General features: G+C 40.0%; 3 protein-coding genes across 11 annotated transcripts; all 3 read left to right on the forward strand.

Annotated features, from left to right (window-relative positions):
* Positions 1-1,082: 1,082 nt before the first annotated feature.
* LOC133968458 (ATP-sensitive inward rectifier potassium channel 10-like) lies at positions 1,083-9,074 on the forward strand. Of its 4 annotated transcripts, XM_062404513.1 has the most exons (7): positions 1,083-1,156; positions 1,245-1,357; positions 4,792-5,134; positions 5,777-5,988; positions 6,241-6,372; positions 6,489-6,666; positions 7,000-9,074. In XM_062404513.1, the coding sequence occupies exons 3-7, from the start codon at positions 4,792-4,794 to the stop codon at positions 7,392-7,394; spliced, it is 1,260 nt and encodes a 419-aa protein (XP_062260497.1). In that variant the 5' UTR covers positions 1,083-1,156; positions 1,245-1,357; the 3' UTR covers positions 7,395-9,074. The 4 variants fall into 4 exon arrangements, with proteins under 4 accessions (XP_062260497.1, XP_062260496.1, XP_062260500.1 ...); XM_062404512.1 differs by having other exon boundaries at positions 1,118-1,357; XM_062404516.1 differs by having other exon boundaries at positions 1,119-1,357; positions 4,824-5,134.
* A 150-nt stretch (positions 9,075-9,224) lies between these two features.
* On the forward strand, positions 9,225-15,848 carry LOC133968459 (SLAM family member 5-like). Of its 4 annotated transcripts, XR_009924109.1 has the most exons (7): positions 9,225-10,804; positions 11,930-12,235; positions 12,320-12,613; positions 13,299-13,412; positions 13,547-13,590; positions 13,823-13,942; positions 14,202-14,326. XR_009924109.1 is itself a non-coding variant. In XM_062404517.1 (6 exons), exons 1-6 carry the CDS (start codon positions 10,747-10,749, stop codon positions 14,373-14,375), a joined length of 990 nt encoding a protein of 329 aa, XP_062260501.1. In that variant the 5' UTR covers positions 9,225-10,746; the 3' UTR covers positions 14,376-15,848. The 4 variants fall into 4 exon arrangements, 3 of the variants coding, with proteins under 3 accessions (XP_062260501.1, XP_062260503.1, XP_062260502.1); XM_062404517.1 differs by lacking the exon at positions 13,823-13,942 and having other exon boundaries at positions 14,202-15,848; XM_062404519.1 differs by having other exon boundaries at positions 13,756-14,340.
* On the forward strand, positions 15,629-25,845 carry LOC133968457 (uncharacterized). 3 transcript variants are annotated; one of them, XR_009924108.1, is made up of 7 exons: positions 15,629-16,370; positions 17,516-17,821; positions 17,905-19,312; positions 19,396-19,689; positions 19,999-20,109; positions 20,511-20,554; positions 20,739-21,788. XR_009924108.1 is itself a non-coding variant. In XM_062404511.1 (6 exons), exons 1-6 carry the CDS (start codon positions 15,629-15,631, stop codon positions 25,445-25,447), a joined length of 1,509 nt encoding a protein of 502 aa, XP_062260495.1. In that variant the 3' UTR covers positions 25,448-25,845. The 3 variants fall into 3 exon arrangements, 2 of the variants coding, with proteins under 2 accessions (XP_062260495.1, XP_062260494.1); XM_062404511.1 differs by lacking the exons at positions 17,516-17,821; positions 20,739-21,788 and adding an exon at positions 25,436-25,845 and having other exon boundaries at positions 19,007-19,312; XM_062404510.1 differs by lacking the exon at positions 17,516-17,821 and having other exon boundaries at positions 19,007-19,312; positions 20,739-21,771.
* Positions 25,846-26,075: the final 230 nt, after the last annotated feature.

The raw sequence follows: 26,075 nt of genomic DNA on the forward strand, positions 1-26,075 counted from the left end.
TCATGCTGATGTTGCTGCTTCTTCTCTTCTTTAAGGGGGAAAGATTGCAAAGATTGTTTCTTCCCACAATGCAACGCTGTTCCTCTCATGCAGGTTCAGAATGCATGACGGTCAGCTGTAGACTCTCCTCATCATCAGGCGATGCACAGTGTTGGCCGCTCTCTCTTCCCTGATTGGTCGGCTTGACTTTGCTGGGGCCCCTGATGCATGGCTCGTCCATATTGACGACCATCTTCACAGCCACTCACAGAAGTGCTATTGATCAAGAGCTCCAGTTCTGAGGATGGAGTTCCCTGGATACATGAAAGAAAGTGAAACACAAGATATAATGCACCCTCCATGATTTCTAATATCCATCCCATAGGGACATGACCAGTACAAAAAACACCCCAAAATATATGTATAAAACCCTTTTCTGAACTTTGTAGCGGGCACACTCACGGGGACTCTTGAGCACGTTTGACCATTGGCCCTCATCGACTCCATCCACCTCTTCCTCTTTCAGTTAAATAATGCTTTGTCACCCTCTCCTGAGGCAGAATGAGGGGCGGTATTCACCTCACGGATGTCCCTCTTCATGTGTTTGAGCTTCACAGGACGCTCCGTGCAGACGCGCTTGGAAACAGCAAAGGCCGGGCACAGGCGCAATGAATAGAGGGCTCTGTGGTGCCCCCTAAAAGAGTGTTTGTGTGTTTGTGTGTGCTGCAGGGGGTAGTTTGTTGCGGCAGTTTGTGGACAATGTGCATGTGAGGCCCCCAAACATGTGCGTGTGTGCGTGTGTTGCCTCCTTTGGACTCAGTGAAGGAGTGATGCAACAACAAATTCAGCAAAACATGTTCAAAAAATAAAACGTAAAATATTAAACACCTCCCCCCCACCGGCTCTTTCAGGCAAAGTTCTGCAGAGGCTCCGATATGATGCCTTTGTGGTCACTTTTATTATCCTGAAAGTGAATTGAGACTGGAGGGAGTGGCGATCAGTTATTACAGCAATTACCCAGACGTGAGCGGGACACAACAGGAATTCAGAAGTGAGGGAGAGAGAGGGGGGGGGGGGGGGGGAGTAAAAGTGAGAGAGGGATGCCTCTTATAAAGCCAAGTCCTGTCTCTTAGGGGAGAGCATTGAGTCCGGGCTTCGGGTCAGAAACAGGAGCCCGGTAAGCAAGTGACCCGCACCAATAATTCTCCTTAATGGTGTGTGAATGTCCGGGGATGCAGGCTGCTGAGGTCATTGTTCCTGCACAGTTTCAGGCCCAGTTGTGTCCTGCGACAACAAAGCAGACATGTGGACGAGAGGCTGAGGCTCCGGGCTCCTAACTCTTCTCTGCACCTGCATAGGTCGAACACCCTCCTGCAAGGTAAGAACTCCATCTCACAGCAGAGTGCAGTGCAAGTGACTAAGATCTGTGAATAAATCATGTGTCTTCAAAGCAACTGATTTGTTTCCTAAACGAATGAATGAAAACTCTCTGACAGGTAAGTTTGTCAATTGGCTCAAAGGTGTCTAATTATCCAATCTGGTAAGAAATCTGCATATTGTTGTACAGATTCATGATTTGTAGAATTATGTAGAATTATGCCTCTAGATAATCCTCAGTGTTTATTTCATGCAGAGACAAGTTTTCATCTCCACATGTGAAAACATCTGATCATTCAGAAATGTGCTGGAGCTGAGGTTATGAAAAACGAAAACATCTGGTCAGAACATTTTATAAAAGTACGATCTGTCACACAAGACAACATGATTTATTTATACATGCTAGGAATAAATAATCTAAAAAACATGTAAACTCTAAAAGCATTGATTATTTCACGAACTGTGTGTTATCTCTAATAATTGTTAATATTCTGTGTATTCTAGTCTTAAAAAATAAATCAAGTACTGCATCCAGAGAATATTTACGTTTCATGTTTCTTTAACTTATTTACTTTCAAACTCACATTAAGTAAACAAAAACAGAAAATAGTTGTTGTTTTTTTTTAAATGAATCTCATCTCACCAGGATGATAAATTATGAATTAAAGATTTGCAGTAAAAGAATGAAAGAAAGAGAATGAGAAAGCGAGGAAAGTAAGAATGAAATAAACAGATGGGGAGCAAGAAAAAGTGTGTGTGTGTGTGTGGTGTGTGTTTGTGTGCATGTGTGTTTGTGTATGTGTGAATGAGGGGGAGACGGAGGGGGATTAGCCCTAACTCCAGAATACTAACGAGGGCCTTTGTCACAGATCTCTTTCTCTCTCCCTTCCTCTCTTCCGTTCTGTCGTTCTCCCTTTCACTCATCTCTCTCACTCTCTCTCTCTATGTCTCTCACCCACCCACACACACACCACACACGCACCGACCCACCCACCAACCCACCCACCCACACACACACACACACACAAACACACTCACACACACGTAATTGCACACAAACTTACATACATGCAAACAAAATCACATGTACACCTCCATGTATATCTCAGTCTCTCTCTCTCTCACACACACACACACACACACACACAAACACACACAAACACACACCATGGAAATACATGTGTAATTGCAATACTATTCACACATAATCACATACACTCACACACACGGATGGGCACAGAGTCGTTTTTGTCAATGGTGTCTTTTGTTTCTTTTATCTTGGCTTCAAACAAAGCATTCCTGTGTACACAGAGAGGAGCGAGAGAGAGAGAGAGAGAGAGAGAGAGAGAGAGAGATGGAAGAAGAGAGAAATAGGAAAGTAGAAAGAAAGAAAGGGAGCGAGAGAGAGAGAGAGAGAGGGGGAGAGAGAGAGAGAGAGAGAGAGAGAGATCAGAAAAACATTGAGCGCTCTTTTGTTTGGCCAGAGAAAAGTTTTGATTCACTTTTTGAAAGCTGCTAGCGGTACAGTAAAGTGCTGGTGTTGCCATGGAGATGGAATACATCCTACTGGAGAGGTTGGTCCAAAAAAACATGTTTATGCTTCTTCTCATACTCACTTACTCCCATCTACTGTATTATCATCCACCTGATATGCCTGTAGTGGGAGCTGTGTGTGTCTGTGTGTAATGTGTGTGTATGTGTGTGTGTGTGTGTGTGTGTGTGATGTGGAGGATTGGGCGAGAGAGGGACCCAGGGTTGAAGGAGTGAAGTGTTTCAATGGTGTCATTGTGATTATGGAGCGGTTGAGGGGCTCACGCTTGTATAATCCCAAAAGTGTGAGGTAATTAAAGCTGATTGATGACATAATCCACGGTCAGCTGGGCAGAGGGGCTATTTTAGATTTACACTACATAGATAAATATATATATAAAGTTTTTGTAAAGTTTTTGCAGGAGGGGGCGCTTTCCCTTTTCTTAATACAGGACTTTTGTTTTTAAGGAAATATTTGTGCACTGTTGGACAGGTACTTCCACATATCTGAGTACTTCTGTCACTTCTGGTTAACGCCCCGATATCAGTGCTCATTCTCCACCAGAGCTTTTGTAGCTGAATCGGATCAAATCTCTGTCTCAGTCTCTGAAATCCTGTTAAACTCCTGAATCCAGAACAGAGGAGGCTCCAATGAGATTTACAACAATCCTATTCAAGTGTCTTTACAGGGTGTCCACATAATAATGGCCACCGTGAACCTTTTTAAAGCCCAGGAGCATGTACCTGAGTCCCAGGCTGAGAAGCAGGCCACCAGAAAGCAGAACTTTGGCCCTTTTCCTACCAAACTCTTACAGCCGTCTCCAGTTCCCTGGGAGAAGTTCAGTCTTTGTCCACTAACAGCTTCTTTAGTTAGAATCAACAGTAGTGCCTTTAAAAAAACAAAGCAAGAAAAACTTTATCCAGATAGACGTCTAAGATCAGATTTTCTTTTACCTTAATTGACTCATTCAGCGCTCTCCTCTCTCCCCGGACTCACAGGTGAGACTCTGTGTGGACAGGTTTGTCGGGTTAATGCTGCGTGTCTTCATCCTAATTCGACTCTTCTTTCTTTTCTCTTTCCTCCTCCTTATCTGCCTCCTTTGTGGCTCATCCTCTTCCTGCTGGCCTGCATGATATGTTGGAAGTAAGTGAGCGTGTTAAGTACGTGGGGATACAATGAGTGTCAGTGTGTGTGTGACAAGGGAGGACGGTAACTAATCTTCTGGAGCACATGTTAACTAGGGGCCTAAAAGTTCGGTCCTCTATACAGAGATAAAGCATTACAAAACTCATATTACTCTAGCATGTGTCGCAGGTCGGGGATATATATAGATTTTCTCTACACTGAGACAATATATAGATAGGGGCGTAGCCACAGGTTAGGGGACTTCCTCCCCGACTTGAGGGGGGGGACCCCTGATGAAGTTATTTGAGAATCTCCTTCAATTAAATTATCAGCTTTGTACAAGAGACGCCATGATGGGACACCCCCTGCAACAAGCTGTCTGCTCATAGCTTAGTCAATTGTAGAGTCTGTCTCTGATGCAGGTGCCCTCTGTCTGAGACCCCCCAAATCCCCTGCTGATTTAAAACAGATTGGTTTCGTTTTATTTGACTTTGGTACACGTGAAAAGATTTACATAATTTCTGGTTTAACATGAATTTCCCCCGTGGGGAAAAGCAGATGGGGGCAGGGGAATTTACCAAAGATCCAAGTCATTGTGGGAAGTTTCAATGCTTTGTACAGATCACAATGATGTTGTGAATGTTGTGTTAATCTTCTCCACCCAAATGTTGTTTTTAAGGAAGTAAAGAATTCCCTTCAAGCCCTTCGAATCTCAAATGAGTGTAATAATACACACTGACCATTTAACAAAAATAATCTAGGCTTTTGTTTTCCACTAGATGACGTCTGCCACACCTCCCTCCTCTCGTAGCTCCTCCCCTCAGAAGGTTTGCCACTCCCAGACACAGACGGACGTTTTGAAACCTTTGCTGGGCGGCGTTTCCGGAGCGGGCGGGGCTCTGAGGAAGAGGAGGCGTGTTCTGTCGAAGGATGGACGCAGCAACGTGCGGATCGAGCACATCACTGGACGGAATGCTCTGTACATGCGTGACCTCTGGACGACGTTCCTGGACATGCAATGGCGCTACAAGTTCTTCCTGTTCACTGCGACGTTTGCAGGGACCTGGTTCCTGTTCGGGGTGCTATGGTACCTGGTGGCACTGGTGCATGGAGACCTGCTGGGTGAGAGAGGAGGGGTGTTGTTGATTGGTTCATGTGCAGTTCATCGTGAAACATAACAAGATATCTGAAAAAATGAAGCCCAAATTAATAAGATGAGCGTGCTGCCATCTTGTGTTGGAAAGCAATGTTGGTTGGATTCTGATACAGAGGCTGGGCTGTTTCCCAAACACAATAAAGTCTCATTGCGATTAACATCAGCTCATCTGTTAACATGGATGGGGGATTTCCACTTCTTCCAACCCAAAATATCATAGTTGCTTCCATCTTATGCTTTTGACTAGTTTTTTAAACATCAAATAACCAATAGAACCCAAATTAACATCTGTGTGATAAGAACTATCCCTAAAATGATAGCCAATATCATTGAGAAGAAGGTACTAACGTGTACTTTGACTTTTGCCATGTCCCATCTACTAACATGGATGAGGTGTTGTTTATAATCGTGACTCAAATTGAAAGAGTCCAATTACCTTTCACTGTTTCAAAGAAGCCTAAGTGTTAAATGGTGTTGCACCTGATCTAAGCATGATTTCATGTCAGACACGTATGTTTTGTTTTTCGGATATATTAAAATGACCTCAATCTCACAAGAAAATGTACAGAGATATCTATACAAAACTATGTTGCATGGTGTTTCTCCAGAGTTCGACCCTCCGTCGAACCACACACCCTGCGTGATGCAGATGCAGACCCTGACGGGGGCCTTCCTCTTCTCCCTGGAGTCCCAGACAACCATTGGCTACGGGTTCCGCTGCATCACTGAAGAATGCCCAGCGGCCGTCATCCTCCTCATTATCCAGCTGGTCCTCACCATGCTGATGGAGATCTTCATCACTGGAACCTTTCTGGCCAAGGTAGTCGATAACATGCAGATGCAAATACTGTGTGTGTACATGATGAGGTTTTCATTGATTCTACTGCAGAAAATAAATCAGCTTTCAGTCATGCACAGAATTTAAGATAATTTCAGGAGATTATGTGGAACGCATATATGCAAAACTCCGGATAATGTCTTGAGGGTTCACGACTGAGTGATTGGAACATATATGACAGTTACAAAACACTTTCAAACAGAAACTAGAAGTTAACAAAGTTTCTCTGGTCAGGTTGCTCGACCCAAAAAGCGAGGGGAGACGGTAAAGTTTAGCCAACATGCTGTGGTGTCCACGTATGAAGGACGCCCCTGCCTGATGATCCGAGTGGCCAACATGCGCAAGAGCCTTCTCCTTGGGTGTCAGGCAAGTGTCTAGTACTTAGATATCCTGTAAATATTGTAAACCCACAGACAGTGAGCGATTTGCCCATTCATGAATGAATTTAGCTACAACAGCTTGTGCACGTTGTTCCCCTCCAGGTGAGTGGAAAACTGCTCCAGACGTCTCTGACCAAGGAGGGCGAGACGGTTCGTCTGGACCAGAGGAACGTCCCCTTCCAGGTGGACACATCCAGTGACAGCCCCTTCCTCATCCTGCCGCTCACCTTCTTCCACATCATCGATGACAACAGCCCCCTGCGGGCCTGGGCAGCCAAGGGTGAGTTTGGTGGCAGTAGATTTAGTCGGTTTGTAGAAACCTTCTCCTCAACAGCTTCCTGATATTTGAAACTCACAATCCATTGAGCACTTCATGGGCCGACTGGCCTGGTGAACAACAGGTGAAGAAGCAGGATTTGAACGTCTCTCTTGAACATTTCATATGTCTAAAACCATAAATGTATCAAAGTTTCACTACTGGTGATCCAGATCTCCACTGAGTGCCTTCAACTTTACTTTAGCATTTTTATTAATTCCCACTTCCTCCACCCCTTCCTCTTCTTTAGAAACCCTCCAATGTGCCATTTCCTCATATCGCATTTACCTCCTCCAGGTGGAGGCTGGACAGATCCAGAACTGGCTGACTTTGAGCTGCTTGTGATCATGAGCGCCACGGTGGAGCCGACCTCCGCCACCTGCCAGGTCCGCACCTCCTACCTGCCCGACGAGATCCTCTGGGGCTATGAGTTCCCCCCCGTAGTGTCCCTGTCCCCATCAGGTAAATACGTAGCGGACTTTGCCTTCTTCGACAAAGTGGCCAAGACCAAGACCACGCCCGTCTTCACACCATCCAGCCCCCAGCACGTGTACCAGAGCAACGGGGGCGGGACTGTGGCTGACTTGTCCGATCCAGAGAAGATCCGTCTGGAGCAGAGCTACAGGGAGCGAGGGGAGGAGCGTGGCCGGGTCAGAGACACTCCTCTCAGTGTTCGCATCAGCAACGTGTGAGCAGTCGGCTGGACGAGAAGGGAGAGACTGCGAGAAACAGACAAGTTCAGTGTCAACAGCAAATCACTGAAGCGTCATATCAAAGCAGCTTTGGACTCTGGCTTCTTTAGATGTTTTGGAACTTTTATCAGAGAGAGATTTGGTTTCTCAGTAGCACCAAAACACTCAGGAGGCTAGTGTGAACTGTCGACCACTGTATGACTTGTCATACATCTGCTGGGATACAACACTGTGTTGACTGTATTCATGAGAGGGCATAACCCACTACCTAACAGCCACTACTACATATACTGAATACACTGTTAAAGACGTAATATGTTGGATTATTTATTAAATCGAAACAGGAAGGGTACAAACACCTCCGATTACGCTAACGCCCTACAGCCAAGCAAATACTTATAAATACTTAGATCTTGTTCTCGTACAAACAAACCGTCCAACAAATGGACAGGGGTGGAAACATAACCACTCTGGCTGATGTAACATAACTATAAAAAAAAAAAAAATAGTTGAGTATTATTTTCCAGTGATCCTGCTGGAAAACAGAGAGGTGCAGAGAAGATGGAAAGGATTGGTGAGTGTTTGGGTTTTAACAAAAATCACAATGAGGAAACATTGACTGTTTATCTTCCATTCTATCAAGGGTCGGCAGGTGGGTCAGGGGGGTGGGTGTTAAAGTGTGTGTGATAAAGTGGGCAGGAAACACCCACAGACACTTTGAAGCGTGAAAGCTCCAGCTAATGTCAATGTATGAACGATACACACACGCAAAATACAAACACACCACTCTACACAAAACTACATCTAAACAGGTAAAATAAGCTCAAGCCTAGTTGTCATCATACAGTGTCAGAGAAAAACCAGTAAAGAGGAAGGCAGCTCACCACCCCACAACTTCCTCTCATAATTCTGAGAAGCATCATGAAACCACTTGTAACCGAAAGCACTGGGGACAAAGTTAGTGTAGCAGTTTGAGAGTTGTCTACTGTCGATCTCCTTGAGAATTACTGATGATGCAAGACAGAACTTTGTAGCACTTTATGACTATTATGTACATAGCACCTTAGGAGGGTTAGCTGCCTACGTGTGTTAGAGAGTTGTTTTTAATACTACTCACATATTAAATGTTGATTATTTGCAACAGAGGCTTCCTTCCCTAATTAGAACGGTTGTTTCTCCGTCTCAGTGGCTCTAAGCAAACTGACATATGTTTTTTTTTATCTGTAGGGGACATGCGTTGATGTAAGTGCCCCTTTGGAAGTTTTACTGTAAATGTTTCTGAAGGTCATTTTCTTTACGGATGAAAAGAAGTTGGGAAATTTTTTCTAACACTAAAATTAACCGCAGAGGTTTTGTCGAAATCCCCCTCTTTCATTTTTCCTTCTAGACGACAGGGACGTGATGAGGATGACCAGGTGAGTGCGGAGAGATGAGAATGTGAAAGAGAAATATTGTAAATCACTGATAATCTAGAACAGAAATGTAACAGTGACAGTTGGGTTTCACCGGTTGATGGTAAAGACGAGATATGAATGTGTTGGAATCGCTTTGTAAAATTTCTTGAATTAACATGGAGCTGTGGAGTGTTACAAGTGTTTAAAGTGCAGCTGGAGAGTTCAAATTAAACAGTTCTCTCTTTAAAACAAGTTGCAAAATAAAGCTGATGGTGACATATTCAAATTCCTGTTTTTGTTCATGTCTTTCAGTTAAAATACTCGCTAGAACACTGAGTATAGCATTTCTCAGAACTAAAGTGACTGTAATGCATCTGCATTTCAAAATTAGAACCACAAAACTCACACCTTAGTTGTTCCGTTTGACTTGTGACATTTCTTCACACGCACTCACTTTACTGAACTCACTCTATCAACACACCTCACCTCTTCTGCATTTTATTTTTACAGAGTTAACTTTAAGCATGTTCTAACAGTCTCAACCTTTGTCACGAGAATTCAGGGGCCTCATCCAAATAAATGAATTGTGTTTTTTAGTTTGTATTCTTTTACATTTACTGCAATCACATTATGTATTATGTACAGAGACATTAGCAGTATATCCTTCAAGTTCTGTCATCTAAAGATGGATGACGCGTCTCCTCTTCCTCCCACCATCCAGAAATGAAGCCAAAATATCCCAGATACACATTTTGCCATCTTGTGCATCTAACAAGGTAACAGAGTCGAGGTTAAGCAGTCAATCAAAACAGCATCAACTCATTTTTATATCAAATAAAGATTAAAAAACAAACTTATCAGAAAAATTTGCACTTGAACCAAACATCAGTGACGAGAACTACCTGAAATGACAGAATACAGTTAGTTAACGTCTGGTTTGAATTTTTAGTTTGGTCCATGTTTCGTTAACTAACATGGAAGAAGCAGTGTTTATGAGCCATACTGCAGCCAGCCTCTAGGTGGCGATTAAACTTCACCTTTGAGGAGTGTCATGTCGTCCATCTTTATTTATCAGTACCCTAAACATGCCTGGTTTACTACATCAGATCCATGATTTATTTTCGGAGAAATCTAAGACAATGTTGAATGAATTGCAAAAGCTGTTACTGGATCCGATGGGTTCTTCCCTGATGTACGCCCCTCCATCATGTTTTGTATTAATCTATCTTCTAGTTTTTGTTTTATTCTACTCACAAGTAAACAAACCAAACAACCAACCGACAGACAGGGATGAAAACATAACTTCCTTAGCAGATGTAGCTAGGACCAGGATTAGCCTGAGCTCTCCCACAGCTGTGTGGCCACACAGTGTTTTCTGTTTCCTGTTTTATTTTGTAGGCCCTGCTCCTCGTGTGTTCTTTACTTCCTGTCTCTGTGATTGTCTGCACCAGTCCTATTGTGTTACACCTGTGTTCAATTGCCACTCCCTTCCCTGTGTGTGTTTATAAGCCTCTGTGCTTCCATTTGTCCTTGTCAAGTGTTGTGTAAGCGTGGTTATGTCCTGTCCTGCTCTCCTGACTGCCCTTTTTAAAAATCCTGTGTCTCCTGAGCCTCTGCACTTCTGCATCCCCTGTGTAAGCCTCCTGTCTTTTCTTCCGTGTGTTTGTGTTTCTTCATTTTTACCTTTTTGAGATTCATGAGTTTATTTGTTCTGTTAAAGACCTTTTTCTATTAAAAATACAATTTTTGTTAAACTCTGCATCCTTGTCCATCTGCTTCACCAATTTCCTGAAACATCTATTGTCATGTTTTGTCTCATGTGGTAGACACTCTGAGTGTTCGGCCCCAGCCCACAGAATTTACATTTCCCCATTACTGATTTGACTGAACAACTTAAAACACGGAAGCCTTTCTGCGAGGCAGTAGGGCACACTTCCTCAAAAGGCACATTTCACAGAATGCATCCCATCGTTCTTCTCTTTGTCATTTCTCTGCTTCACGCATATGAAGCCCGAGGTAAACACTCATTTATTATCACATTTCTTCTTCAAATATAGTTTATCGCTCTGTTCTTGTGACACTATGTGACTGTTTCAGCAATGTACCTTGTTTAGAATTTTGTTGTCGTTAATTGTTTAATTCATAATTCTATAAATATTAAAATGATAACTATATTCAAATTAGGACTTGTTGATTAATGATTCACTCAGTACAACTTCTTTCCATATATCTGTGGTTTTTCAAGTTAAGTTTTGCGATTGAATTCGATTCTTGAAACGTTTTAAAAAGCTTAAAAAACAAACAAAACTGAATATTAATGTAATGTCCTGTGGCAGCGGCTCAGAGAAAAGAACAAACTGATTAGGAAACTTTACCTTTTATAGACAAAGCTAGATATTAAAACAAGGCTCAGTGACAGAAAGATAACCTAGAGTGATGCTTCCTGTCACATGTCAGTGTCTGTCTGTCTGTCTATCTGACTGTCTGTATGCCCATATTAGGATGAATATATTTCAGAAGACGCATAGTTCAGAATTTTAACACTTTTTATTGTTAAAATCTTTTTCTTGAGGAGTAAGAGTTGAATATACACTTTTAAGATCTTAGCACATCCACCTGTTCCTTTGCAAACTGTTAAATTTAGAGGCAGTTTAAAACACTGCAGATAGGAAAAGTGGAATCATGTTATAATCATTTCATTTCCTGAGACAGAAATCGGTATAGTTGGAGGACCTTTGGAGAGAGAGCATATCTCTGCCAACAGTTACATCGTATCTTGCCATGTTAAAGAACGTGAAAGGTTGTCTGATTTCATTCTCTGGGATTTCATTCTCTGGGAAATCATGAAAAATATAAAAAACAGCCGCGTCTCAAAAAATAAATCCTGAATCTTCCTGAAATGTAACTTTCTTGGTCCATGTCCCATCCTTCCACCAAGTCTTGTGGAAATCCAGTTTCTAAGTAAACCTGCTGATCATTAAACCAACCAACCAACAGACAGGGACAGACACAACCTGCTGGGCCGAGGTGGTTTTACATCATGAGTCTCTGTTTAATGAGTAGAAGTAAAAATGGACAAAAACTACAGTTTAAATCAAAGTCTTTTCTTTCTAATAAAGTCATGCTCTGTTGTTTCTACAGGCTCCGACACTGGGACTCCTGTATTTGTGCAGAAGGGGAAGGATCTGCTTCTACACGTCACGGCTCCTGTTAAATTAGTTGAACGGGATATATTTGCATGGAAATTTAAAGATTCAAACATATTTAGATTATTTGATGATAACAAAGCAATAATAACTGACCCCTATGTTGGAAGGGTTGAGATTTTTCGCCAAAATCACTCTTTGCTTTTGAAGAATGTGCAACAAAACGACAGTGGAAGTTACATTGCAGTTGTTTTCGGGAAAAATAACAATGATGTGGGTAAATACAGCGTCACAGTTCAAGGTAGGTTTCTTCCGATTTTAAATATGGACACACAGCAGCTGCCCAACTTCTAAATCCATTAATGCCAGTGTCCCTCCCCCTCAGATCCAGTGTCTCTGGTTACTGGGACAGTGGACTTACTCTCCTCCAGCTCCGACTCCTGTAACCTCACAGTGACCTGCAGCACACAGGACTCCCATCACATCATCAGCACTTTTAGATGTGACAACACAACCTGCAGCCAGGAGGAGGGAGGAGAGAGGTCAAAGGTCACGACCTCTGGCTCCTCCCTCCGTGTCTACCTGTCCAAAAACTTCTCAGTTATCTGTAACCATAGCAACCAGGTCAGCTCGGATGAGCACACAACAATGATCAGAGACTTTTGTTTCAAACATCCTGGTAAGTGACCGACAACACAAGCAGCTGATAACTTTGTTTTATAGAAGGTTGTGTTCCAACTTAAGTTCATTTTGAAATATTAAATCTTTACCAACATTTAAAGACTAGATAAAGACTTTCTCCTTTAATTGGTTCAAAATGCTGCTGCTTGGATTATAACTGGCTCAAGACAACATGATCATATGACTCACATTCTGGCTCCCTGTTCATTTCTGCATTCTGCGTTTTAAGTTTTTATTATTGACTTTACACAAACAGGATTTATGTATCATGCTGGGAGGCATCTTGATTCAGCTGATATTGGTTTTCTGGTAGTTTTCAGAGCCTGATTGGTGGTTTAGGCCGTCCTGCTTTTGCTGGACACGCCCCCAAACACCTGAATGACCAGTTGACTTTAGACTTTCTACAACAAATTCTCAACTTTACTTTATTTAAAAGAAAAAACTTTTATCTCTGTTTTAATTATTGTTTAATTAATTTGTAACACTTTTTTAACTTTGGTCATAAAAGTATTATACATATGAAGCCTATTATATTAAAATTATTAATTATATTTTTATGGTTATAATGCAAAGTTGTCAGTAGAATTAAAAGCATGTAATTGTTTTTAAGAAATATGTTAACTTGTTAAAGTGAATAAGTTCAGGAAATAACTAATATCTGTTTTTTCTGTTTTCCATTACAGGCCATGAACCACCGAGCAATAGAAATATCGCTATTGGCACTGTCACTGTCATTGTGGTTTTGGTGATAGCTGCCATAGCAGCAGCTTTTGTTCGACATCGAAAAAAAGGAAAACGTACGTCAGAGTAAAAATTCAAACACAAACACCTAAATCAGTGGGTGCAGTGATGTAAATGTAATTCAGTAGAAAACAGTCTAAATTAATTCATGATTTAAAGCCAATGAATATTCTTTGTCACCTTCTTGCAGATGAAACGGAGGAAATGAAAAACACAGTGTATGAAACTGTTCAGGTAAAGTAACGTCATCTTTTCTAACTTCTGTCTTCCAAGAACGAGATTTTATGGTTTTGAGCAAAGGAAATGGGCCAAAAATATAGATACATATATAAAATAAAAGCCACAGCTGTATTTCATCTGTCTGCTAAACACAGTGTTCACTCTACATTCTCCCGACAGGGGGTGTAGTTACTGTACCTGACCTTTGACCCTTTGCTGATCGTGGTCCTGTTGCTTGCTCCTGCAGCACTACTCTGCCTCGTTGCTCGTGCTGCTTGCTTGTGCTTGAAAGAAAAACACTTTGCTGTGGATCAAGTGATGAATGTCCTGCTGCACCTTGGTCCATTCATCCAAACGTCCCTCTGAGGTCTGTAGCCTGTGTGTCTGAGCTGTGCTTGTGTGCTGACTCTTCTCAATGTGTGTCTCCAAATAAACTGCCAACGGCCCAAATCACATCACTGCCGTAGAAGAGTCATATAGATTCTTAGTGAGATAACTTTACTTGTTGCCACAGTTCGACAATACCACTGAAAATAGTGATATATATAATCTGTGATTTAGAAAAAGGAAACTTCAAAGCCACCACCTCGGTAGAAATAAAGTTTTATTTGACTTTATCTCTCCAGATCCAAAGCCTGAACCCACGTGTGGATCAGAATCCAACCGATGATGCTGCAGCTCCTTCTCCGTCCTCCATCTACAGCCTGATCGAAGCTGGGTCCATTAAACCCACTGAGGCCGGAGACACGACTCAGCCTGAGAGCCTGTATGCTCAGGTGGAGAAGACGGCCCTGACCTGAAGAAAATCTGAAATTGTCTTCCACATTCTGCCTTTTGCACAATATCCAGTATTATTGTTGCCCTGAGTCATGTTATAGTTTCACTGGGAAGATTTGGGGATTTTTACATCCAGGACCAGAAACTTTCAAACTGTTATTGTGATATATTTCATATGTTATTGAAAAAGCTACCTGATGAATGTTTGACATTTAGGATGAATGCTGTTGTAAATATAGTATTTATCGTACAGATATGTTCTTATTCTTTCTACCTGGTTACACTCATTTATGTGTTGCAGCTTAAGCAACTTTTCAATGTGATAAATGACTGAATAGAGATATTTCTTAAATGATAACGTTTTTAATGGTTCTTTATCTTGTTCCCTTAAGTTTATCTCAATTGAGTGTTGTTATTAGATTTTTTATTTTTATACAAGAAGATTTTATTTGTTATTCGATTTTACATTGTGTGAATTTGACCAAATATCCATGAAAAACTAAAGTGATTTTGGCTGCTACATTGTTGTTGATGGATTTCCAGTATTGGTGCGCGTACTATAAAGTGTTTACTTCACCCAAGTGTTTTAGAAATATATATTGGGAATTCTAAATGTTTTAGTTAAATCAATATCCGGAAATTTATAAATATACATATATGCTTCCTTTAAAAAAATTCTAATGTGATGAGGAGGAATGTTTAACAGACCAAAAAAACATTTGAACACAGTTAATATCTATCTGTCTATCCATCCATCTATCTATCAATCTATTTGAGAGGCGGTGGTCTAGTGGCTGAAACTTGGACTATGGGCAGAAAAGGTCCCTGGTTCGTCTCTGGATTGATCTATCCAAAAATCCAAGAGGATTCTCCCTACTCTGTCTAGTGCCCCTGAGCAAGGCACCTTACTCCCCCAACATCTGCTCCCCGTGCGCCGTACATGGCTGCTCACTGCTCTGTGTGTCCTGCACCAGATGGGTCAAAAGCAGAGGCTAAATTTCCTAAAACTGCATGAGTGTGCTTGTGCATGTCTCTGCATGTGTTTGGGACTAATACATGTATCTAAATCTTAATTTATCTATCTATCTATCTATCTATCTATCTATCAGGATTGTGTATATGGAAATATGAAAATGCATATATCCTATTCTGAACCCCAGGCTGAACACATCAAAACTTCCCCTCCCACTGCCGCCCCCCCAACTCCACTCCTCTCTCCTCGGCCCCTGATGTCGACACATTATTTCCAGATGCTCATGTTCTCGCTGCTCCCCCCATGTTTCAGGAAGCGGCCGTGCACAGCTCTCTCTACTTCCATTTCTCTCCTGTGGAGGAGCAGGTGTTTTGTCTCCGTGGTCTGTCCCAGCCCGCTGCTCCTCTCTTGTCTCAGTGTTTCATTTCATGTGATGGTTTGTTTCTAGTGATTGTTGTTTCATTTAGCTTCTTGTTGAATTATGCATTTATTAAGTTTAATAAAAGTTGTGTCTTTTCTACAAGTGAGTCCGTCTCTTGCCTCGTGACGTCATCGAACCTGTGCTGCTGCTGTTACACCTTTCCTGGAGGTGAAATCCACCAGGGGGCGATGTTGCAACACCTCATTCCCCCCCGCTTCCCTCACGCGACACATGAAAAACAAACCAAGATGTTCCACACAATCCACCAAGCAGTCTGTACTGGTGCTTTAACATTTCCCCTGAAACCAGCAGTCAGTTCCTCACATGATCAGAACTTGAACAAGATCAATGTGTTTACTGACAGACCTCGATATGTTCTCTTGTTAGGAGACAATCATTGTGATTCATCTATTGTCATGTTGTGGTTCATGTGGATGACACTCTTGAGCATTAGGCCCCGCCCACAGTGTTTACACCTCCTTACTGCAGAGTTGCCTAAAAACAAGAAGTATTTCTGTGAGGCAGTGAGATGTAGAGCAGTTTCCTTGTACGGTTCATTTGACAGAATGCATCCCATCATTCTTCTCTTTGTCATTTCTCTGCTTCACTCATATGAAGCTCGAGGTAAACACTCAATTTTTATCACATTCTTCTTCAAATATAGTTTATTGCTCTGTTCTTGTTGCACTTTGTGACTGTTTCAGCATTGGACCTTGTTTAGAATTTGTCTTAGTTGTTAATAATTGTTTATTTCATTGCATCAATATTAAAATAACTATATTCAAATTATGACTTGTTGATTGACGATTCACTCAGTAAAACTTCCTTCCATATATCTGTTGTTTTTCAAGTTGAGTTCTACGCTTGAATTCGATTTAAAATATATTATGAGTGATAACAGACGTTGAGAAACTTTTTTAAAAGCTTATAAAACCAACAAAACTGAATATTAATGTAATGTCCTCTGGCAGCGACTCAGAGAACAGAACAAATTGATTTAGAAACTTTACCTTTAATAGACAGAGATAGATATTACAACAGGGCTCAGTGACAGGAAGAGAACATAGAGTGATGCTTCCTGTCACATGTCAGTGTCTGTCTGAAAAATGACCTGTTGAAGAAATTCTAAAGTTGGTGAATCACTTCCTCTTTCACATTTTTTATTTAGGTTCCCCGAACTGTTATCTTTTCATGGAAGCTTGATTATAAATTCAAAGTGCTAACTTTAGTTATAAGTGTAACGTTCACATCACTTACCACATTCATCAGGTTCCACTGAAGACAAGTAGTCAAGGGTCAGTACTCTGACTCAAACCACATCTACACGTACAAGCTCATCAGGAAACTAAACTTTTCTCTTTTCATTCTCTACTGAATACAATTTTTATTAATCAGATGAATGTTGCTAGAACCGATATGTTACAAATCAATAACTAATAATAACATAGAAGCAGGAACATTATTTATTAAACACCAATAGTTTTGCTCACTCAAAAAACACAAAATAGATCCTGAATCTGCCCTGAAATGTAACTTTCTTGGTCCATGTCCCATCCTTCCACCAAGTCTTGTGGAAATCCAGTTTCTAAGTAAACCTGCTGATCAATAATCCAACCAACCAACAGACAGGGGCAAACACACCCTGCTGGGCCGAGGTGGTTCTGTATCATGAGTCTCTGTTTAATGAGTAGAAGTAAAAATGGACAAAAACTACAGTTTAAATCAAAGTCTCTTCTTTCTAATAAAGTCATGCTGTGTTGTTTCTACAGGCTCTGACACTGGGACTCCTGTATTTGTGCAGAAGGGGAAGGATCTGATTCTAAACGTCACAGCTCCTGTGAAATTAGTTGAAGACAGTGACCTTAAGTGGCAATTTAATGGTTCAAGCATAATAAAATTATTTGATGATAACAAAATAAAACTATTTGACCCCTATAGAGGAAGGGTCAAGATTTTTCTTCAAAATCACTCTTTGCTTTTGAAGAATGTGCAACAAGCCGACAGTGGAAGTTACACTGCAGTTGTTGTCGGGAAAAATAACAATGATGCGGGTAAATACAGCGTCACAGTTCAAGGTAGGTTTCTTCAGATTTTAAATATGGACACACAGCAGCTGCCCAACTTCTAAATCCATTAATGCCTGTGTCCCCCCCCTCAGATCCAGTGTCTCTGGTTACTGGGACAGTGGACTTACTCTCCTCCAGCTCCGACTCCTGTAACCTCACAGTGACCTGCAGCACACAGGACTCCCATCACATCATCAGCACTTTTAGATGTGACACCACCACCTGCAGCCAGGAGGAGGGAGGAGAGAGGTCAAAGGTCACAACCTCTGGCTCCTCCCTCCGTGTTTTCCTGTCCAAAGGCTTCTCAGTTATCTGTAGCCATAGCAACCAGGTCAGCTCAGACGAGCACACAACAATGATCAGAGACTTTTGTTTCAAACATCCTGGTAAGTGACCGACAACACAAGCAGCTGATAACTTTGTTTTATAGAAGGTTGTGTTCCAACTTAAGTTCATTTTGAAATGTTAAATCTTTCCCAACATTTAAAGATAAAGACTTTCTCCTTCAATTGGTTCAAAATGCTGCTGCTTGGATTATAACTACGACAACTTCTAGACTTCACTCTATGTAAAAGAAAAATCTGTGTTTATCTGTAATGTAATGTCCTCTGGCAGCGACTCAGAGAACAGAACAAATTGATTTAGAAACTTTACCTTTTATAGACAGAGATAGATATTACAACAGGGCTCAGTGACAGGAAGAGAACATAGAGTGATGCTTCCTGTTACATGTCAGTGTCTGTCTGAAAAATGACCTGTTGAAGAAATTCTAAAGTTGGTGAATCACTTCCTCTCTCACAAATAAAATTTGTATTAATCAGATGAATGTTGCTAGAACCGATATGTTACAAATCAATAACTAATAATAACATAGAAGCAGGAACATTATTTATTAAACACCAATAGTTTTGCTCACTCAAAAAACACAAAATAAATCCTGAATCTTCCTGAAATGTAACTTTCTTGGTCCATGTTCCATCCTTCAACCAAGTCTTGTGGAAATCCAGTTTCTAAGTAAACCTGCTGATCAATAAACCAACCAACCAACAGACAGGGGGAAACACAACCTGCTGGGCCGAGGTGGTTCTGTATCATGAGACTCTGTTTAATGAGTAGAAGTAAAAATGGACAAAAACTACAGTTTAAATCAAAGTCTCTTCTTTCTAATAAAGTGATGCTGTGTTGTTTCTACAGGCTCCGACACTGGGACTCCTGTATTTGTGCAGAAGGGGAAGGATCTGATTCTACATGTCACGGCTCCTGTTAAATTAGTTGAACGGGATATATTTGCATGGAAATTTAAAGATTCAAACATATTTAGATTATTTGATGATAACAAAGCAATAATAACTGACCCCTATGTTGGAAGGGTTGAGATTTTTCGCCAAAATCACTCTTTGCTTTTGAAGAATGTGCAACAAAACGACAGTGGAAGTTACATTGCAGTTGTTGTCGGGAAAAATAACAATGATGCGGGTAAATACAGCGTCACAGTTCAAGGTAGGTTTCTTCAGATTTTAAATATGGACACACAGCAGCTGCCCAACTTCTAAATCCATTAATGCCTGTGTCCCCCCCCTCAGATCCAGTGTCTCTGGTTAATGGAACAGTGGACTTACACTCCTCCAGCTCCGACTCCTGTAACCTCACAGTGACCTGCAGCACACAGGACTCCCATCACATCATCAGCACTTTTAGATGTGAGGCCAACACCTGCAGCCAGGAGGAGGGAGGAGAGAGGTCAAAGGTCACAACCTCTGGCTCCTCCCTCCGTGTCTTCCTGTCCAAAAGCTTCTTAGTTATCTGTAACCATAGCAACCAGGTCAGCTCAGACGAGCACACAACAATGATCAGAGACTTTTGTTTCAAACATCCTGGTAAGTGACCGACAACACAAGCAGCTGATAACTTTGTTTAACAGAAGGTTGTGTTCCAACTTAAGTTCATTTTGAAATGTTAAATCTTTCCCAACATTTAAAGATAAAGACTTTCTCCTTCAATTGGTTCAAAATGCTGCTGCTTGGATTATAACTACGACAACTTCTATAAATTATATTTGATTGTTATAATAAAGAGTTGTCAGTTGAATTTAGAGCATCTAATTACTTTCTAAGAAATATACTTACGTGTTAAAGTGAATAAGTTCTTAAAATAACTAATATGAGTTTTTCTGTTTTCCATTACAGCCCCTGAACCACAGAGCAATATCATCGCCTTTGTCAATATGACTGTCATCAAGGTTTTGGTGATAATTGCCATGTCAGCAGCTTTTGTTGGATATCGTATAAAAGGAAAACGTACGTCAGAGTAAAAATTCAACTCTGTAAATCTGTGTAAATGGAAATTCAGCATTTTCACTGTGTCCTTCAACTTTAGGGTCATTGACAATATCTGAGATCCTTTCCCAGTTTACAGTACGGATGTGAATCCACTGTTCATTGTTTAGCATATAGATAATATCATAATGAATGTCTGTGTGTGTAGATTTTATTGTATTTCATCTTTCTATCAACAGAATTTCAGAAAAGCAATGCTGTGTTTATGTAAAACCTCTAGAGCTCCCCAAAAGCGTAGAAATGACAAAACACTTGAACAACTATATCAGTGGGTGCAGTGATGTCAATGTGATTCAGTAGAAAACAGTCTAAATTAATCTGGGATTTAAAGCCAATGGATATTCTTTGTCACCTTCTTGCAGATGAAAGTGAAGACATGAAAAAAACTGTGTACGAAAATGTTCAGGTAAAGTTACGTCATCTCTTCTAACATCTGTCTTCGTGAGATTACTTTACTTGTTGCCACAGTTCGATCACACCACTGAAAATAATGATATATAATCTGTGGTTAAAGAAAAGGAAACTGCGGAGCCCCCCCCCCCCCCCCCCCCGGGTAGTAAAAAAAGATTTATTTGACTTTATCTCTCCAGGTCATAAGCGTGAACACCACTTAAGGATCAGAATCCATCTGATGAAGCTGCAGCTCCTTCTCCGTCCTCCATCTACAGCTTGATCGAAGCTCGGTCCATGAAATCCACTGAGGCCAGAGACACGACTCAGCCTGAACATATGAATTTATCTTCCACATTCTGCCTTTTGGACGATGTCCAGTATTATTGTTGCCTTGAGTCATGTAATATCTTCCTGTTAAATTAGTTAAAGACAGTGAAATTATGATTCAAACATATGAAGAGTATTACATGATGACAGAACACACATAATTGGCCCTTATGATGGAAGGTCGATATTTTTAGTCAAAAACACTCTTTGCTTTTGAAGAATGTGCAGCAAGCCGTCAGTAGATGTTACACTGCAGGCGTTATTGGGAATGATGACGCTTATGTGGGTAAATACAGCCTCAGAGTTCAAGGTAGGTTTCTTAAGATTTTAAATGTCGACACACAGCAGCTGCCCAACTTCTAAACCCATTAATGCCTGTGTCCCTCTGCCTCAGGGGTAATTTGACAGTCAGTGCTTAGGAATTGCAAGGAAGTGACATCTTTATATATTTCTGTGTCTAATGTATATAAGTGTGTTTAGTGTTTTGCAGATCACTGTGTGTATTGTTTTGCAAAAAGTGTAAAGATGACATTGTGCTTATAGTGGTGCGGTTCTGGGCCCATGTTTTGCTCCTTGAGTGTAAGGTTTTGATAAATGTGTAATACTTTTGATTTTAATATTTATACAATCGAAAAAAACTGTTATATTTTATTCTTATTTTTTTATGAAGCAATAGATTCATTTTTATATTTAAAATAAAAAAACATGTCTGTCCTGCGTTTCCTCCTTTTCACCACCAGAGGGCGCTTCAACAGAAAATAACAATTCATCATATTTCTATTTTTATCTAATCTTTTCTTATATTATACTATATTTTCTTATCTTATTTTACATTTGTGAGTCCCTTATATTTTATACTTGTTGTTTCATGAACCTGTAGATTAAATGTACATATAAAATTAGAAAAACATGTCAGTACTGCGTTTCCTCCTTTTCAACACCAGAGGGTGCTTCAACAGAAAAACACAATTCATCATATTTCTAGTTTTATCTAATATTATAATATATTTTCTTATCTTATTTTAAATTTGTGGGTCCTTTATATTTTATACTTGTTTTAAAATTAGAGAAACATGTCAGTCCTGCGTTTCCTCCTTTTCACCACAAGGGTGTGCTCTAGAATCTATTTCTGACGCTGCATGAACAAAACACCACAATTCATCATATTTCCATAAAACAAGGTCAAGCAAGGTTAATTTTCCATATGTTAAAATTTAAGAAGAAGAGGTGGACTCAAAGTCGTTTGCACAATGCACAGACTTGCTTTAAAAATACAGAAAATGAAGAGAAATTGAAGCAGTAACAGTCAGATGAGTGTCTGACAGCGCGGCAGGTTCAAAATGACACTGAATGTAGGTAAATATGCTGATATATAGATCTGAGAGCTTATGGGAATAATGGGAGGTTTTGTGAGTTTTCCGTTTTATTTTGTTCTGAATTTGAAGTGACAACATGGCTTTAAATGGAACAACTGGAAATGACTTGACAAATGTTCTAAAAACAAGTGAAACTATTAGGATAAGATAAGATAAGATGAACTTTGTGGATTCCACGTCAGGGAATTCACTTGTTACAGCAGCAGATTGTGGAAATTATGTTGTGAAAGAAAGGAAAGAGGCAATAAAATAAAATAATACAATCTAGTTATTGTTAAATTTTTGTTTTGGTAAGAAGCTAAAATAAAAAAGTACTGTGCATATTATATTTTAATTATAAATTATATTTGATGGTAATAATGCAGAGTTGTCAATTGAGTTTAGAGCATGCAATACATTTATTAAGAAATATTTGTATGTGTTAAATTGAATAAATTCACTTTATCAGTTTTTTTCTGCTTTCCATTACAGCCCCTGAACCACCGAGCGCTTTCATCACCTTTGTCAATATGACTGTCGTTAAGGTTTTGGGGATAATTGCCATATCAGCAGTTTTTGTTCGACATCAAATAAAAGGAAAACGTACGTCAGAGTAAAAATGTAATTTCAGTATTTTCCCTGTGTCCTTCTCTTTATTCACTCATCCACCAACTTTAAGGTCATTGACAGTATCTGAGATCCTTTCCCAGTTTACATAACGGATGGGATCCACTGTTTGTTATTTAGCATATAGATAATATAACGATGAATGTCTGTGTGTGTAGGTTTTATTTTATTATAGCTGTCGATCAACAGATTTTAGAAAAGCTTTGCTGTGTTTATATAAAACCTCTAGGGGTCACCTGGCCTGACGTTGTCATACTCATAATTCTAGTCAGAATGTGAGTCTGATACCTCCATTGGGCTGTGATTAAGGGGCGTGTTTCAACCGATCCAGGGAAAAAAATGCCTCTTCGCTCAATTGGATAGACCTACAACCAATCAGAGCAACGTAGTATGTGACGTATGTGAAGTGACGCATAGTTGTTATACCTCAACTGCATGCATGCTGGAAGAAGTAGAAGAAGAAGATCAGTAAAAACTATTTTTGCCGGTGTTGTAAAAATAATTTAAGGATACACAGAGAGCTTACCAACACGATCAGCATTTTGGAGAGAAACAGTATATTTACAGCCCCATTTTGTCATGTTGTGGTTCATGTGGATGACACTCTGAGCATTAGGCCACGCCCACAGAGTTTATACCTCACTGCAGATTTGACTAAACATTCATACACCAGGAGTATTTTCGAGAGGCCGTTTGAATTCACTGAGTCGTGTGGTTGAGAGACGAGCACCCTGACTGCTGCTGGGCTGATTGACGTCTGGTTCACACCGGACGCTGAAGCGCCGTGTAGCAATAATAATATCACAAACTTATAATATCACATACTTTTGCTGTTTTCAGACTACAGTAAAAACGGCATTTAACAATTTTTTCTGGAGTTGAGAGAGAGTTTTCAAGTTAGCACATTTTTCCTTACAAAGTGGTAATGGCACTGAGGGAGGGAGAAGAGAGGGGCCTCTATGGGCCCTGTAGCCTCCTGTTAACAGTGTAGATTTGATAACACAGGGTTGATACTGAGGCCGTATGTTTAACAAATATACCACCAGCTATGTGTCACTTGTATGGTATAATTTTGGGAAAAATGGAAAACGCATTGCACTTTTAGGAGACCCGTTGACCCAGTTGTGTAAAAACATATACTTACATGTTGCTCCAACATTTACTGCACAGTGTCCCAACATTTGTGTTTTTTAGTGTTGTCTTCATACAACATGTGCCGAGGATCCCCCCCTCTCTCTTTTTATCTATATGACTGCTTGTGTGGCTGTAGTGGATGGGCAGAAGGAGACATTTCAAAATTGGTAAAACTAAAACTCCAGGACAACAGAAGGTGAATACAAAGTATGGGATGCATATTTGATCATTTATATCATATAAAATATTTCATCAATATCGGTTAAAATCATTTTTCAGTGTGTCTCCTGCCGCGATACGCTTGTGACGACTGAACATATAGACTCGATGCGCCTTGGAGTGGCGATGTGCTTCAGCTTCCGGTGTGAACCCGGCGTGAGGTCTGAACTCTGATCAACTTCCTCCTACAGCACATTTTATAGAATTCATCCCTTCATTCTTCTCTTTGTCATTTTTCTCCTATAAGCATATGAAGCCCGATTTTTATCACATTTCTTCTTCAAATATAGTTTATTGCTCTGTTCTTGTTGCACAGTGTGACTGTTTCATCAATGTAGCTTTTTTAGAATTTGTTATTTTTGTTAACACATATTTATTTCATTATTCTATGGATATTAAAATGATAACTATATTGAGATTATGACTCGTTGATTGATGATTCACTCAGTAAAACTACCTTCCATAAATCTGTGGTTTGTTAAGTTCTACGCTTGAATTCTTTATAAAATATTTAATGAGTGAAAACAGACGTGGAGAAACTTTTTAAGAGTTTGTAAAACCAACAACTACAGTCACTTCCTCTTTTACACGTTTTGTTGAAGTTCCAGAAACTGTTATCTTTTCACAGAAGCTGTAATTATACACACTTATTAAGTGTGAATAATGTTCACATTCATCAGGTTCCTCTAAAGGCAGGTAGTCAAACGTCCATACTGTGACTCAAACCACATCTATACGTACAAGCTCGTCATGAACCTAAACTTCTCTTTTTTCTTTCTCTACTGAATAACATGTCAATTTATCAAACAGATCTATGTTGCTAGAACTGATATGTTACAAAAAATAACTAATAACATGACAGCAGGAACATTATTTATTAAACACAAGTAGTTTTGCTCAATGTGTGCAATTATGTCTGAGAAAGAAAAGCAACGATTACAAGCTTTTTATTTGGCTCATAATAAGAATTCTGCCCCTAAATGAGGATGAGTATAGAAGACACGTAGTATCTCACCATGTTCAAAAATGTGAAAGAAAATTCTTGCATGCAAAATGTTCAGGTAAAGTTACGTCATCTCTTCCAACATCTGTCTCAGTGAGATTACTTTACTTGTTGCCACAGTACGATCACACATCTGAAAATAGTGATATATATAATCTGTGGTTTAAGAAAAGAAAACTGCCCCCCTTCTCGGTAGCAAAACAAGTTTTATCTGACTTCATCTCTCCAGGTCATAGAGTGAACACCACTTAAGGATCAGAATCCAACCGATGAAGCTGCAGCTCCTTCTCCATCCTCCATCTACATCTTGATTGAAGTTGGGTCCATGAAATCCACTGAGGCCGGAGACACGACTCAGCCTGAACATGTGAAATTATCTTCCACATTCTGCCTTTGGACGATGTCCAGTATTATTGTTGCCGTGCGTCATGTAATATTTTTCGACCAGAATCAGAATCAGGATTATCTGTAACAGCTCCGCCCAATTTATAACTGTTATTGTGAAATATTTCATATCTTATTGAAAAAGATACCTGATGAATATGAATTTTTACATAGTATTTCTTGTACAGATGTATTCTTATTCTTTCTAAAGACCTGGTTCAACTCATTTATGTGTTACAGCTTAAGCAGCTTTTCAATGTTTAAAAAGACTGAATAAAGATATTTCTTCAATGAAAAAGTTTGTAATGGTTCTGTTATGGTAAATCTCAATCGAGTCTTATTCGATTTTATATTTTCTTAAATAGAGATTTGAATATTATGTTACTGTTCATTGTGTGTTTATCTATCTATCTATCTATCTATCTATCTATCTATCTATCTATCTATCTATCTATCTATCTATCTATCTATCTATCTATCTATAA

Source organism: Platichthys flesus, chromosome 14 (genome assembly GCF_949316205.1).
Source record: "Platichthys flesus chromosome 14, fPlaFle2.1, whole genome shotgun sequence".
Taxonomy (NCBI): Eukaryota; Metazoa; Chordata; class Actinopteri; order Pleuronectiformes; family Pleuronectidae; genus Platichthys; species Platichthys flesus.

Bases quoted from the DNA above. Each gene is read 5' to 3' on its own strand.
- LOC133968458 (XM_062404513.1), top strand. From the start codon at position 4,792: ATGACGTCTGCCACACCTCCCTCCTCTCGTAGCTCCTCCCCTCAGAAG. The intron at 5,135-5,776 runs GTGAGAGAGGAG...GTGTTTCTCCAG, and splicing joins GGTGCATGGAGACCTGCTGG to AGTTCGACCCTCCGTCGAAC. The intron at 5,989-6,240 runs GTAGTCGATAAC...TTCTCTGGTCAG, and splicing joins CTGGAACCTTTCTGGCCAAG to GTTGCTCGACCCAAAAAGCG.
- LOC133968459 (XM_062404517.1), top strand. From the start codon at position 10,747: ATGCATCCCATCGTTCTTCTCTTTGTCATTTCTCTGCTTCACGCATAT. The intron at 12,236-12,319 runs GTAGGTTTCTTC...CCTCCCCCTCAG, and splicing joins ATACAGCGTCACAGTTCAAG to ATCCAGTGTCTCTGGTTACT. The intron at 13,413-13,546 runs GTACGTCAGAGT...ACCTTCTTGCAG, and splicing joins ACATCGAAAAAAAGGAAAAC to ATGAAACGGAGGAAATGAAA.
- LOC133968457 (XM_062404510.1), top strand. From the start codon at position 15,629: ATGTTTCAGGAAGCGGCCGTGCACAGCTCTCTCTACTTCCATTTCTCT. The intron at 19,313-19,395 runs GTAGGTTTCTTC...CCCCCCCCTCAG, and splicing joins ATACAGCGTCACAGTTCAAG to ATCCAGTGTCTCTGGTTAAT. The intron at 20,110-20,510 runs GTACGTCAGAGT...ACCTTCTTGCAG, and splicing joins ATATCGTATAAAAGGAAAAC to ATGAAAGTGAAGACATGAAA.